This window comes from Lynx rufus, unplaced genomic scaffold (assembly GCF_022079265.1).
Source record: "Lynx rufus isolate CCGP_SWC_20201006 ecotype Redwood Valley unplaced genomic scaffold, mLynRuf1.p SCAF_10, whole genome shotgun sequence".
Lineage (NCBI taxonomy): Eukaryota > Metazoa > Chordata > Mammalia > Carnivora > Felidae > Lynx > Lynx rufus.
The window spans coordinates 8,101,983-8,117,752 of record NW_025814824.1 but is presented as its reverse complement, the minus strand read 5'-3'; the positions used below and the strand labels follow the sequence as shown (position 1 = coordinate 8,117,752).

Sequence of the window (15,770 nt, the reverse complement as noted above, 5' to 3'; positions counted from 1 at the left end):
AATAATGTGCGCGCAAGGCAAAAACCGACGGTCCAGCCAAGTTTGTGACTACTTCCCAGGCTTCTTCTCGCTGACTTCCCAACTGTTCTTGCTCCCGTCCCCCATCCTGCAGCGTTCTTGCTCGCCCCACCCCCACTCGTGCAGCAGGCGACGAGCATGGTGGTTTAACAGCAAGAACTTGGGGGCCAGACTGCTTGGTTTTGGAGCCTGATCTCACCACTCAGGGGTTGGGTGACCTTAGGCGAGCTACTTGACGGCTCTGTGTCTCATGTCATCATCTGTAAAACAGGTGTAATAAGGGGCGCCTGGGTGGCTCGGTCGGTTAAGCGTCCGACTTCGGCTCAGGTCATGATCTCATGGTTCATGGGTTTGAGCCCCGCGTCAGGCTCTGCGTTGACAGCTCAGAGCCTGGGGCCTGCTTGGGATTCTGTGTCCCCCTCTCTCTGCCCCTGCCCCCCCCCTCAAAAATAAACATTAAAAAAACTTTTTAAACAGGTATAATAATTTTCATTTATAGGGTTGTTGTGAGATATTAAGTTAATAGCCACAAAGCACTTAGAACAGGGCCCGGCACATAAGTAGTATGCACATCACTTGAATTTTCTTTCCTGATCCAATTTGACTTCTTGTTGACTGAATTTGATGGTATATATTGGGTCTTGCTGGTGTCTGACCTTCAGATTTTCCACGAAAGCTTCCCCTTGGCCATGCTCCCTTACATTTCAGGTAGGACCTGTGTGCACGTCTCTGTGTGCCTGCGGTGGTCTCCACCCCTTACCCCCCAATTCTCACCAACTTCACACAGTTATGAACTCTTTTTGCCCTTTAGATCTCACTTCAAACATCATTTCTGGAGGGCAGGGGGGGAGCCTTCCCTGGCCCTCCCAGGCTAGATGAAGGCCTCATGCTTCGAGCATTCCTATTTCTCTTTAATTTTGTAGCTCTACAGTTATGTGAATATTTAGTAAATATAAATTCAAAAACTAAAATGTAAGCTTCTTGAATGCGAGGTCAAAATCTCTTTTGTTCATTATTATAACCTAATCATTACAGCATTTGGTCTAGAGTAGGTATGTAAGAAATATCTGCTAAACAGAGGCACCTGGGCGGCTCAGTCGGTTAAGCATCCAACTTTGGCTCAGGTCATGATCTCACAGTTCATGGGTTCGAGCCCCACATCGGGGTCTGTGCTGCCAGCTCAGAGCCTGGAGCCTGCTTCGGATTCTCCCACTCTCTCTGCCCCCGCCCCTCCCTGCTCATGCTCTGTCTCTTTCTCCCTCTAGAATAAACATTAAAAAATTGCTTTTTATATAAAAAATATGTATTAAACAAATGAACAAATAAATTTCAGAGGTAAGTCTGAGAGTCAACATCGGTGAACAAGATTTGTCCAAGATTATACCACTATAAATGTCAGAACCATCAGGAGAATTCAGTTCTCCGGACTCAAAGTGCTCATTTTTTCCAGGGCATTAAATCTTTGGTTACACACATCATACAGAGAACCATGCAATTAGTGTGGTGTAGGTTCTAGAATGAAAAGTAAATGTACAGATCAGAGAGAACGGGGGTATCTAAGGTAGTGGGGGGGGGGAAATGGGCTCCCCTGAGGAACTGATATTTAAGACGTGATGTAAGACTTAGCATGAGCAAGGGGGAGTTGGGCAGAAGACTCCTGGTAGAAAGAACCACTGACACAGTGGGCCAATGATGAGAAAAGTTTGGTGAATAAGAACAGAGCAAAGACCACTGTGATTGCAACAAAAGGAATAGGAGGAGGGAGGTGGAGGTTAATCGGAGAGGCAGGGCCAGATCATGTACCACCTCGTGCACCAAGGAAAGAATTTTGTTCCTTACCTAACAGAAGAGAATACCAATGATGGGTTTTAAGTAGGGATAACACAACCACCTTGGCCCTTTCATAAGACAATACTGACTGTACTAGGGGAGGTTTGGGAAAGAACAGATTTAGTAACAGGGTGGACATAGGGGTCCAGACAGAAAGACATGTAAAAGATGATGCCCAGGTGTCCAGCATGATCAACTGGGAGAATCGTGGTACCATTTACTGGGAAGGAGCCATTGGTAGACAGATCAAGAGTTTGATTTCATTAAGTATGTAATGAGCTCTCAATAAATAGTAAGAACTATTATTGGGTTTGTGGTTGCTGTTGTGACTGATGATTGAAAACCAAGTGCTGCGATTGAGGGTAAGGGTGACTTTTATGGATTTCAGTGGATTTGGGCCCGAGGTGTTGCCCCCACAGGCACTTCTGGACTTGGTGTTTGAAAAGGGCAACCACCTAAGGGGCTAATGCAACTGAGCCTCAACATGCAGAAGCCCCCCCCTTTTTATTTATTTTTTAACCTCCAATCTGATTTCTAGTGTAGGCACGGGATAACATGGGAGGGACACATGAGAAAACAGCCTTTCCTTTTTCTTGAATTTCCTTCTCCTTCTTTCAAGAATCGAGAAATTTCAGAGACGCTAATATGACTATGATCTACGGGTCTATTATGGCCAACAGATGTTAGGAGTCCATCAGCGTTGTATGGGGAGAACAAACCTAGAAAACTACGCTTAATTGGCTTGGGCTGAATAATGGATGAGTAAAGACAGCTCAAAGGATTGTCCTATAAATCGGGTAAGGGAGAGAGTAGGCAAAGAAATCAAGAGGTGTGTGTATTAGATTGCGGAGCTCACACAGGTGTCTTACACCGTATTTTCTGATCTAGATCTTTACTCATATTATATCTTTACCTCATGGGGGAATCTGTCATATTCATCCACATTGTTTACATATAGTAAAAAAAAAAAAAGAAAAAGAAAACAGAATGCCTATGGGGATGGTTAATTGGCAGCATTGACTACGTAAGATCGTTTTAACCCTGCTGAGCCAGCAACACCCACACAAGCCTGTGAGGGGGTTGCTCAGTCTTCACACTGTGTGACCGGCGCCTGCCCACTGCCCTTCTTCCCTCGAGATGTGAGGGAAGCAAAGACCACACATCAGTATTAGTCACATGGTATTAATTAGAATCCCTGTTACCATTATCCCGACCATCTTCTTAAAGAAGTCCCCGGAACATACGAGGTGGTTGGCAGACCAAGAGGCATGTCTGTTTCCAAGGTGTTGGGCCCTGACTTGAGAAAATTTACAGTACTTAATCTACGCGCCAACTGGGCATTTGGCAACCAGGTATCTGTAAGACAACTACTGAAAAAGGCACTAAGGGAGGTCAAATCTAAGAAAAGGCAAGATGGTTTTGGTTCCATGAGGTCCCGCCTATCTCAGCGATTCTTGCTAAATCTCACACACATATATACATCGTTGGCATCATTAAAGCAAAAGCACCATTGAGCGTCTTACAAACACATAACACATCAGCGCACAGCGAGGGATTTTAAAGAGGGACAAAGGAATCTTTTCAAGGACATTCTGAATAAGTCTGACATGTATTTTATTTGTATTAGAGCACTTATAAAGGTCCTTGAGGTATTTTAATGTATTTTTAATTTATACCTTTATTATCTTCTTTCTTAAGCTAGGAAAAGGGTCTCATAATTATTTTGACTTTAAATTTAAACAAGCACATACACACAGCTTTAAAAGGCACATGTCTTCTTTACTGCTTTGGGTAATTTGTAATATGGCCAAATTTGGTGCATAATCTAGGAACGTCGGAAGGACCCCCGATTCAGTACAAGAAAATACACTGGTGCAGAATTACTGGAGGATTTGTATCTATTCCTCATCATATTAACCAATCCTTGTGTAAATTTACATCAGAGTATCAGCTTTTTGACGCTCGCTGAAAATAAGATATTTTTATTTTCTATCTAAAAATTCTGAAGATGGGGCGCCCGGGTGGCTCAGTCGGTTGGGCGTCCGACTTTGGCTCAGGTCACGATCTCGCAGTCCGTGAGCTCGAGCCCCGCGTCGGGCTCTGGGCTGACAGCTCGGAGCCTGGAGCCTGCTTCCGATTCTGTGTCTCCCTCTCTCTCTGCCCCTCCCCCGGTCATGCTCTGTCTCTCTCTGTCTCAAAAATAAATAAACGTTAAACAAAATTTAAAAATTCTGGAGTTACTTTTTTTTCTTTCTATCTTTAGCAATTAGAAGCCGGGGTTCGAAAATCAGAGTCTGAGTCTTTGAAACAGGTCTCCACCACGCATCAGCCACACAACCATTTCATCTGTGTCCTTAGCTTTCCACATCAACCTCAGAAACGCACTGTAAAATAGGATAACGTGGTACCTACCTCAAAAAGCTAAGTGTCCAATCCTCTGTCACCTATAAAGGTCCTCAAACTGTGCCTGACACATAGTAAGTATCCCCAAAATGTTAGCTGTCCTCACCACCATCACTATTACTAGCCTTCTGAAATTGGATCATTTCTTCTGTCCCTGGGCACTTGGAGGAAGAGTCTACAAAATACGTATTTAATTCTGCCCTCTGTGTTTGTAGCCCTGCGCCTTACCAGAAACATCAATATTTCTTATTTTCTGTTCAATGGAGGTTCAATCACTTATTTTCTGTTCAATCGCTGTTCAGGCCAGTGATTCTCAAACTTTTCCTTTCCACAGACACCTTTACAACATATTGAAACAGCCCGCGAACTTTCACGTGATATAATTTATAATTTTAGAAATCTTTTCATTAAGAAAGTAAATATAAGAGGGATTTAAGGACCCCCCCCCTTTCAATAACTCTACAGCCCCTCAGGATCTTCCTCCATGGTCAGAAACAATTGCTTTCATCAATAAATAATATATTTAAGTTAAAATAAAATTCAGTTTCTTTTCTCAAAGCCCCGTGAGTCACGGCTCTTGCGGCCTCTCTTACCTCGCCCATGACTGCAATGGGTGTTTCTCCTGTTGCCTGAGCAACGCGATGCTCTACTAAGTAGAACATGTACTCGTCGTAGAGGAGACGGATCAGGTGGAAGGAGCCAAAGCTAGCAGCACTGCGTAAGGTTAAGTCCCGAATAACCATTGAGCTGTTTCAAGAGAGAAGACATGTATGCAGCCAATGTTAGTGACCAGTTCAACCTACTTTTCTTCCCAGACGAAGTTAAGCGAGAGGGTCTAAGAGGCCGGTGTAGCACACAACCTACCACGCAATAATTTCATTACTGAAAGCAGTTGGCTCAACTCTTTTCAACAGAGTGGGAGCGACGCTAGGGGTGGGGGGGGTGCGGTCTCGGTTAAACGACTGACTTCAGCTGAGGTCATGATCTCCTGGTCTGTGGTTCGAGCCCCACCTTGGGCTCTGTGCTGACAGCTCAGAGCCTGGAGCCTGCTTCTCCCTCTCTCTCTGCCCCTCCTCTGCCCGTGCCTGTCTCTCAAAAATGAAAAAATGTTTAACAAAATTAAAAAAAAAGAATAAACAGGGTGGGAAAGAGGTAACCCTTAGTGGGTTTCGTTAGATCCTTATCAGACCTAGACAGCTCATCACTGGGAAAAACCATTTCATTGTCACGGGCGAGCCTTCTGATTGCATTACTCTCGCAGATGGATCAGAACTGAACAAAAAAGATTTTTGAAAGACTGACAACTCATCACCACCCTAAGGAAAAGCAACTTTGAGGGAAGCCTTACTGACGGGCAAACAACACATCACCACCTCTCAGCGATAACAATTCTGGACGCACACTTGGGAAGAAATAGGTATCTGTGCCACACAAAGGTTGTGAAATATACTAAGTAATGCTCCCAGATGTGGCAATCTGGAATGGAGGTACATACGGGGACCCCTGCGAATCCCGTCAGAAGGCAAATTTATTAAGTGATTTCAACTTCTGACTGATTTCCATTTAAATTAAGGTGATTTTCCATTAGAAATAAGAATAATACAATTAATTAACAAATGCATATGTTTGAAAAAAGTGAACATTTAATTTATAAAATATGATACCAAAATGCGATTATTAACACTAACAATATATTCTATTATATATTGTATATATAAATACAAAAAATAAATATATGCATGTATCTATTTAGAAAGAGATAGAGAGAGTGCACGCATGAGTGCACGAGCAGAGGAGCAGAAGGAGAGAGAGAGAGAATCTCAGCTGCCTCTAGGCTCTGCATGGAGCCCAGTGCGGGGGCTTGATCCCACGACCCTGGGATCATGACCTGAGCTGAAATTAACAGTCAGATGCTTAACTGACTGAGCCACCTAGGTGCGTCTTCTCTAGTATAATTAAAACAGAAAACAGTCCTAAACGATCCTGGCCTCACTGAAGATGTGTCAGTCTTGGAGCCTGTCCATGCACTTCAAACCTCCTTAATATTTCTATCTTAGAGTCAGCGGTGGCTGTGTGTGTGTGTGTGTGTGTGTGTGTGTGTGTGTGTGCATGCGCGTGCGCACGTGTGTTTCTTATCACTTTCATTTTGTGGTCTTTTTTAGAGATTTTTGGCCCAGGAAAACTCAAACAGCCATTATACTCTCGGATAGATGGAATCTATAAATGAAATCTCATAAATGTACAGGCTGATATTCCTATGGCCTGTTTTGCAACGAAGAAATGCAAAATGTCAGGCAGATGGAAAAAGACTGTGCTTCTGTTTTCTGTTTCATTGTCAACTTTATTTATGTAGGGGCTATTAATATATCAAATTCTATACATTTAATTTGGCTAGTGGCAGATCACCAGGGTACATCTGAAACTCTAAGCCCTACATTCTGAATCCGGCTCTTCATTAATTCACTGTCAACTTCAAACAAACCATTTCCCTGAGATTGGTTTTCTTCTTGGGTAAAAATAAAAGCCACATTTTTGGTCTTACCTAACTTATATGATTATTTCAAGGATGTGAAATAAACTTATGAATGAACAGATCACTACTTAAATAGAAGTGGTTACAATGATAATACACAGGAGAAGCTGAGTTTCTCAACTTTTTTTTAATTTATTTTTGGGACAGAGAGAGACAGAGCATGAACGGGGGAGGGGCAGAGAGAGAGGGAGACACAGAATCGGAAACAGGCTCCAGGCTCCGAGCCATCAGCCCAGAGCCTGACGCGGGGCTCAAACTCACGGACCGCGAGATCGTGACCTGGCTGAAGTCGGAGGCTTAACCGACTGCGCCACCCAGGCGCCCCAGAAGCTGAGTTTCTCAAACTCAGTTGGTTATAGCAGCAAGAACAGAAGGTTACTATATGATGATGGCAGGGGACCTCTTATTGGTGGATTTACTTATTAAAAAGAAAAGAAAAAGCAGGAATTTGGAGTGAGGCAGAGTCATGTTAACCAGTATGTGATTTTAAGTGTAAGCATGTCATTCAACATTTTAAGGTTCAAGGTTAGTCTGAGGGTCAAATGAGATAATGGATAGGAGATCTTCATCTTCAGAGAACTACCCATTATGGGGCACCTGAGTGGCTCAATTAGTTAAGGATCCAACTTTGGCTCAGGTCATGATCTCACAATTCACAGGTATGACCCCTGCACTGGGCTCTGTGCTGACAGCTCGGAGCCTGGAGCCTGCTTCAGATTCTGTGTCTCCCTCTTTCTCTGCCAATCCCCTGCTCATGCTCTTTCTCTCTCTCTGTCTCTCACGCATAATTAAACATTAAAAATTAAAAAAAAAAAGAAAACTCCATTACTAATTTCTCTGACATTGGTTGTAGCAACATTTTTCTAGGTATGTCTCCTAAAGCAAGGGAAACAAAAGCAAAAATAAACTATTGGGACTACGTGAAAATAAAAATTTTCTGCACAGTGAAGGAAATAATCAACAAAACCAAAAGACAACCTGAGGAATGGGAGAAGATATTTGCAAATGACATATCTGATAAAGGGTTAGTATCCAAAATATATAAAGAACTTATATAATTCAACACACACACACACACACACACACACACACACACACACACCCCAATCCAAAAACACACAGGCAGAAGACACAAGCAGACATTTCTCCAAAGAAATCCAGATAGCCAACAGAAACATGAAAAGATGCTCGATCTCACTCATCATCAGGGAAATGCAAATCAAAGCCACAATGAGATGTCACCTCACACCTGTCAGCATGGCTAAAACTAAAACACACAAGACACAAGAAGTGTTGGTGAGGCTGCGGAGAAAAGGGAACCCTGGTGTGCTATTGGCAGAGATGCAAACTGGTGTAGCCACTGTGGAAACCAGTATGGAAGCTCCTCAAAGTTAGAAGCAGAACTATCTTATGATCCATTAGTTGCACTACTGGGTATTTACCCACATATATAAAAACACTAATTCAAAGGAATACGTGCACCCCTCTGTTTATTGCAGCAACAATAACCAAATTACGGAAGCAGCTCAAATGTCCACTGAGAGGTGAATGGACAAAGAAGTGGTGTATATATTCAATGGAATATTACTCAGCCATAAAAAATAATGAAATCTTGCCATTTGCAACAGCATGGATGGGGCTAGAGCGTATAATGCTCAACAAAATAAGTCAGGGGAAGACAGATACTGTGTGATTTCACTCCTATGTGGAATTTAAGCCACAAATGAGCAAAGGAAAAAAATGACAGACAAACCAAGAAAGACTCTTAACTACAGAGAACAAACTAATAGTTACCAGGGGGGAGGTGGGTGGGAGGACGGGTGAAATAGGGATGGGGATTAAGAGCACACTTATCATGCATGTTGAGCACTGAGGAACGTATAGAACTGTTGAATCACTATATTGTGCACCTGAAACTACCATCACACTATACGTTAATTATATTGGAATTGAAAAAAAAGGAAAACTACTCATTACCACAGTACTACATATATTAGAGTTAATAATACATTCATTGTCATAAACCGTAGTTCTAGTGAATAATTCCTTAGACTCAAATACCTTAGTGAATACCTCAAGTTTAGAACTCAGTAAGTGAGCTACTAAAAATAGACTAATTCTTTCATTCCTAAGCCACAGATAAAAAATTATGTTTATAATTCTACGCACGCCTTTCCTAAAATTTAATGACACATAACCCATTTGTAAAAAGATACACAATACCTATTTGAAATCAAACATTTGTTTTCCTACGGAAAAATCTTAAAAGGCAGAGAAATCCCTCTACTTAAAAAAGCAAAAGCAAACGCAACACAAAAGTAACAGTAAAATGTTGGATAACAGTTTTACCTAAACTGATCCAAACTTGATCAGCTGGAGTAAATAATTTCGAATTGAAGCAGAATATTTGCTAATTGCATCTCTTGTTAAAGACAGAAAATATTCACAATATATCCCAGAGAAGACAAAAGGCTAACAAACATACAAAATTTCACTAACCTTACTCAAAATTACAAATTAAACACCACATAGCATCTATCGTACTGTAAGAGATGAAAAGGTCTGGTGCTGCCAAAAAAGATGGGAAAATAACTCTCGTTTACTGTTTTTGCGAGTATACATTCACAAAACTTTTGTGGTGAAGGGAAATTTGGCACTATGTCTCAAAACTAAAAAGGCAGAAAACCGTTGACTTACCAATTCTAATTCCATACATTCACACAAAGGAACAAAGATCATTTTAACTGTAGCAGTATTTATACTGGTGAGAAACTAGGAGGGAACACTAAATATCCATTAGTTGATGGTGGTTAAATAAATGATGGCTCATTCATACATCAATTGTACGCAATGGTTTAAAGAAATGAGGGAGATTGGACATAAAGGTAGTAACATGGAAAAGTATGATATAATGATATAAAAGTATGATATAAACTATGATAGAATGTCAAGTTAAAGAAGTAAAATGTGTGGGAGTCATTTTAATATAACAACTGTCTTACAATTAAAAAAAATCCTATCCTTAAATAAACGGGGATGTGTAATATTTTATTAGCATTGAGAGAGCACACTTCATTAATACTGTGTTAGTCACTTCAAAAAGTTCAACCCTTTTTACCAAAATGTGTCTGAAGATACATGGCCAATTTCATGCAAAGATAATCAAGACAGTATTTTTTATAATTGTATCATAATGCCAAAAGCCACCAAAATGCTTCAGAATGAGGGGAAAAGGTAATGTTTAAATAACACATGACACATACACATAATAATATTGAATATTGTGAGGACATTAAAAGTTATGTGTTTGAAGATGTTTAATGATGAGAAATGCTTAAGATATAATGTTAAATGAAACTGCTTAGGGAAAGATACAGATGATAAACCATGGTAAATAACTAGACTCCAATTTTATATAACACTAAAAAAACCCAACAATTTACCAGTGGTTATTTCGGGGTATTGAAATTATGATGTAAGTTTATTCCTCATTATTTTTTCAAAGATTTTTTTAAAAAGTTTATCTACTTGAGAGAGAGAGAGAGAGAGAGAGCGAGCGAGCACACCAGCAGGGGAGGGGCAGAGAGAGAGAAAGAGAGAGAGAGAGAGAGAGAGAGAGAGAGAGAATCCCAAGCAGGCTCCATGCTGTCAGTACAGAGCCTGATGTGGGGCTCAAACTCACAAGCCACAAGATCATTGCAGGAGCTGAAACCAAGAGCCGGACGCTTAAATGACTGGGCCACCCAGATGCCTCTTAAAAAAAAAAGATTTTGGGGCGCCTGGGTGGCGCAGTCGGTTAAGCGTCCGACTTCAGCCAGGTCACGATCTCGCGGTCCGTGAGTTTGAGCCCCGCGTCAGGCTCTGGGCTGATGGCTCAGAGCCTGGAGCCTGTTTCCAATTCTGTGTCTCCCTCTCTCTCTGCCCCTCCCCCGTTCATGCTCTTTCTCTCTCTGTCCCAAAAATAAATAAACGTTGAAAAAAAAAATTAAAAAAAAAAAAAAAAAAGATTTTAAGTAATCTCTACACCCAACGTGGGGCTCGAACTTACATCTCCCAGATCAAGAGTCATTGGGTCTACTGAGTGAGTCAGCCAGGCACCTGTGCTTGTTATTTTTAGTATTTCAAATATTTTCCAAAGCGAGCGCATCTTGGTTTCATTTTTTAAGAATGTTTATTTTTGAGAGAGAGAGTGCAAGTGGTGGAGGGGCAGAGAGGGAAGGGAAGGGGGGGGGAATCTGAAGTAGGCTCCAGGCCCCGGGCTGTCAGCAGAGAGGCCGATGTGGGGCTCAAACTCACGAACTGCGAGATCATGACCTGAGCTGAAACCAAACGCTTAACTGACTGAGCCGCCCAGGTGCCCCTTGATTCCATTTAAAAATGTTTATTTTCCCTCTCTTTCTGTTCCTCCCCTACTTGCACTCTGTCTCTCTCTCTCAAAAATAAATAAACGTTAAAAAAAATTTAAAAAGAAAAAAAAAATTTTTAACGTTTATTTATTTTTGAGACAGAGAGAGACAGAGCATGAACAGGGGAGGGGCAGAGAGAGGGAGACAGAATCTGAAACAGGCTCCGGGCTCTGAGCGGTCAGCACAGAGCCCGACACAGGGCTCGAACTCAAGGACTGAGAGATCATGACCTGAGCCGAAGTCGGATGCTTAACCGACTGAGCCACCCAGGCGCCCCAATAAGCATGAAATTATTGTCCCATGTTTAGAAAAGAATCAGTTGAATCATGTTATCGATGCTACTTTAGTATCCCCTCTATGTTGGGCCTTTGCCCTACAGGCCAAGTATTAAATGACACATTTAACAGTTTAGTTGGAAACTTTTTGTCTGACTCGGACTTCCATAAGATATGTTGCAAAAACTGACTAAGTGAATTCCATGTTGCTAAGTTACCATGAATTCAACTTCTTGTACACTCAGACTTATCAAGTTAATTATTTTGTCATGGATGAGAGACTTATGGTCTGGGCGCTGAAACACAGACCCTAACAAATGATCCTCTTTGTGTATTGGGGGAGCTATCACACCCTTCCTCAGAAGAAAAGGGAGAACATCCCTCCTGTGACCCCCATGCAAACTCTCTTTTTTTTTTTTTTTTTTTTTTTTTGGGACAGAGAGAGACAGAGCATGAATGGGCGAGGGGCAGAGAGAGAGGGAGACACAGAATCGGAAACAGGCTCCAGGCTCTGAGCCATCGGCCCAGAGCCCGACGTGGGGCTCGAACTCACGGACCATGAGATCGTGACCTGGCTGAAGTCGGACGCTTAACCGACTGCGCCACCCAGGCGCCCCACAAACTCTCTTTTAAAACAGTGCTTACAGTTGATTCCAAAAGAATATTACTTTTTGGAAGATTTATAAATTGTCCAGTTGTAAGCAAACTACATTCCCTGTCCCCCCTTTCGAGTCACTGTATCAGAGCTATAAATTTTGTTCTTTAAAAATGGGATATTTGGATGACTCTCAGGGTAGCTCTGAGGAATGTTCTGTTCTGTTAACCACAAAACACACAAGCTGAGAAATGGCCCACATAGCTTCTCCATTTCTGCCCAGGAAAGGTGGTAATATTTTTTCCCGCCTCCTGGGGAGCCAAGAGTAGTCCTTCCAAGCCAGGTTAGCAAGGAGAGACCCCCATTTGGAGCAGAGGGTGTCTGTAGCAAGGCTTCAACCTGCTGCCGTCACAGTTCTCTGCCAGCCCATTTCCCCATTTGTATGCATGTAAATAGATACAGAGACCTTGAGAAATTATCAGATTAACTGACTTCAGAACACCAAGGGTCTGTGTGTGTGACTGCCAAACTCTTATTACCAGGCCAAAACTGTGAAGAAGAAAAAAAAAAACTCTATAATTCCGCTTCTCTGATAGTTTGTGAATGCAGTTTTCATTACTCAGTATGTTATTGCGCCCCACTAAAAAACAGTTTGGATTTAAGGGCTCTACGTTTCTAAGCTGTGGACTTTGCGTATAAGCAGGAGGTATGCATCTGTCTGAATATGCCTTTCCTTCTGTGGTCCTGAACTCTACGCCTTTGAGTCTTTTTGAAATGAAAATAATACCCATAATAGTGTCTAATAATAACAAGCCAATTATCCCCAACTCAGGGAGGACAGAGGGCAGACAAGTGATGGTCTACGGGGTTTGTATTTCTGCAGAGAACAAGAAATACAAGTAAGTAATTTTCTCTCCTTTCAAGATACTTGCAACGGATCTCTGTGGAGACGAAGGCTCCAGGGGTATATTTCTAAAACGATATCAACTAAATATAGAAAAAAAAAACCCACAGGAAGGAGTAAGTGCAAGTCTGACATAACAACATAAGAAAGCAGTTAGGAAGGAAAAAAAAAACACCTTGCTTTTTTCTGATCTAGAGAATGCACCCGGCTTTTGGCCATATAGGTTTTGGAATAACTGGCTTGTATAACTGGTTTCATCCATCATTCATGAAATACATATACCATCTGTATGAGTTTCTGAGAAGAAAATGTTTGAATAAAAAAAGTCAAGTCACAAGCAAATGGGAAAATACCTGAAACCTTCTTAAGAAATGTTCTCAAATTAAAATTTGGAATTCTACTATTACTATGACTATTGCTGTATCTTCTTGGAGACACTGTGACAATGCTTTCCAAATCTTCTCCACGTAGCGGGGAAAACTTCAACAGTCCTCATCAACATTTTTCTCATTCACACCCAGATCTAAGCTAACACTGGTTTTACTGCACCGTGCCAGGGGGTCACGGAGTCAGGCAACATCTTAATAAAGCGCTTCTCAAATCACATGGGTTAAAGGTATTATTCAATGTAGGAGGCACCGAGCTGTGGAATTACGCCATTCCAAAAACAAGACAACAATAATAGAAAACCGGCAGGCTTCCTTTTGCTGAGTTGGACCCTGGGCTAAACATGAGACCATTATCAGGGTGTGAGAGTAAGCTAACTTGTAATTAAGCACCTATAAAGGATCTATGGTACTACTTGAGCTTCAGAAGTAAGAATTGGATGAAATCAAGTAAAATCAGCTGAAAGAAAGAAATCGCTTTCGGTAAGAGCCGAAGCAGCTGCCGACATAATTCAAACATGCCTGGCATCTTCATGAAGGGGGTCACGAGAGGGTGTGGGCTTCCGGGTTAACAGGTATACCAGTTCCTAAACTCTGTTGCTTGTTTATATACCTTCTCCCTGCAAAGCTAGCTCTGGACTCACCCCTGGACTCACTCATCACCATGACGACCCCAGTGTGCCCGCAGCCAGTCTGGTAGGTCCTGTGGTCACTACCTTCTGACACCGACATGGGAGGACAGAATCTAAATCAGGAACCACCTAAACCTCCAGGTAGATATGGCCGTCACGCCCGAGGCAGTGGGGGCATCTCCATCCAAAGAAGCAAAAAAACCCACTAAACTCCTACCGGTAGAAAAAAAATCCCAGGGTTAGAAATATAACTTAACTAATTCATGTTACGAAATGCAAGTCTATCCCTCCGTTCATCCCCTGTATTTCTGGTGTACAAGCCTCTGCTTTTAGCCCTTGCAGGAGACATATGGTCAACGACTCACCCCAACATTTGATGTCATACATCATGTAATCCGAAGGGCTTTCTCTTCCGGGGTTCCAGGTCTACTAGATTATTGATCCTTAAACCGGCTATGCATCAGAATCACCAAGAGGAAGCTTTCTGAAGACATTTTCCCATCACCTCTATCCCTAATCACTATGACCCACCCGCCCAGATTTGGATTCATTCAGGAGGGTTTGGGGAGGTACGTAAGATTTTTGTTTATTTTACACTAATTCTAACACGCAGCCAGGTTGTACCTGATAAAATTAAGAAATTAACTAGATGGATGTGAGCATACATCACAATCACCTAAATGACTTTTTTAAAAGCACACAACAAACTGAGGGTTGGTAGGGCGGGGGGGGGGGGGGGAGTGGGTGATGGGCACGGAGGAGGGCACTTGTTGGGATGAGCACTGGGTGTTGTATGGAAGCCAATCTGACAATAAGTTATGTTAAGAAAAAATAAAAGCACAGATTGTTGCTCCCTATCTGATTGGCTCTGCCGTTTCTGATCCTAACGGTTTGGGGGGCGGGGCCTGGGAATTCGCTTTTCGAATACGTCTCCTGGTCTAGGGACCACAGCTTGCAAATCACCTCACTAGAGAATCAAGCGAGTGGTGTTAAGTCTTCCGGAAAGAAGCCCACATAATGCCTGTCTGCAGCAGAGAGGACGACACCGGCCCTTTTCTGTCACTGCACACGGCAGCTATGAGACGTCCCCAGGTGAGAACTCCAGGGCTGGGAGCAAGAGGTTTCGTCCTCCTGACAGATTATTCCCGTAAAGCTCCTGGAGCGATCCCATGATGCTGGCATCACCGGGGGTGGGCGGAGCGTCGTCACCACGGGGAGTCTGCACCCCAAGCCTTCACTCGTGTCTTGTCTGTTGTCTGAGAAGCAGGTACACGCACACACGCGCACACACACACGCGCGCGCGCGCGCGCATCCGCAGCGCGTGGAGAATAAAGCTTGGGAAAAAGTGAGCACGATACCTGTAGAAAGACCATTTTAGCAGGAACTGCCTGGCAGCTTTAGGGAAACTGGGCCTCCCCTCGTAGGGCTTCAGCGCCTGCATCATCACGTTGTCCAGCCACGCGGCCCACTGCTCCAGGGTGCTCTGCTGCTGGAGGGTCATCTTGAAGTCCGTCTCCAGTCTCTGAACCATGCTGTCGTCACACTGGCACACCCAGGAGGCCTGCTCCTGGGACGGTACACAGAGAGCAGAGGAAAAGTTCAGCCCCACACCTTTTCCTCCAACGGCAGCCCGCAACCGGGGGCATGGTGGGAAATTAGCACGAAGGCTTCATGCCACCGAAGGAACTGGGAACGTGAACAACAGCTGTCAAGGAAATGAACACCGCCTGGGCGCACGAAACAGCATGACTTGGGTTTTTCCAAGTCAGCTGGTCTGCGTGAAGGAT

General features: G+C 42.9%; 1 protein-coding gene and 1 long non-coding RNA gene across 4 annotated transcripts in view; one reads left to right on the top strand and one right to left on the bottom strand.

The window, feature by feature from the left end:
* RFX3 (regulatory factor X3) overlaps positions 1-15,770 on the bottom strand; it is a 286,974-nt gene that overhangs the window by 18,051 nt on the left and 253,153 nt on the right. For all 3 annotated transcript variants that reach the window (XM_047101481.1, XM_047101464.1, XM_047101474.1), the window contains 2 exons: positions 15,342-15,550; positions 4,845-4,998 (listed from right to left, as the gene is read on the bottom strand). In XM_047101481.1, coding sequence (XP_046957437.1) covers positions 4,845-4,998; positions 15,342-15,550 — 363 coding nt within the window. The remainder of the gene's footprint in view (positions 1-4,844; positions 4,999-15,341; positions 15,551-15,770) is intronic.
* On the top strand, positions 13,912-15,468 carry LOC124528118 (uncharacterized). Its single transcript, XR_006966095.1, has 3 exons — positions 13,912-14,551; positions 14,925-15,074; positions 15,408-15,468. It is a non-coding gene; the product is annotated as an uncharacterized LOC124528118 (long non-coding RNA).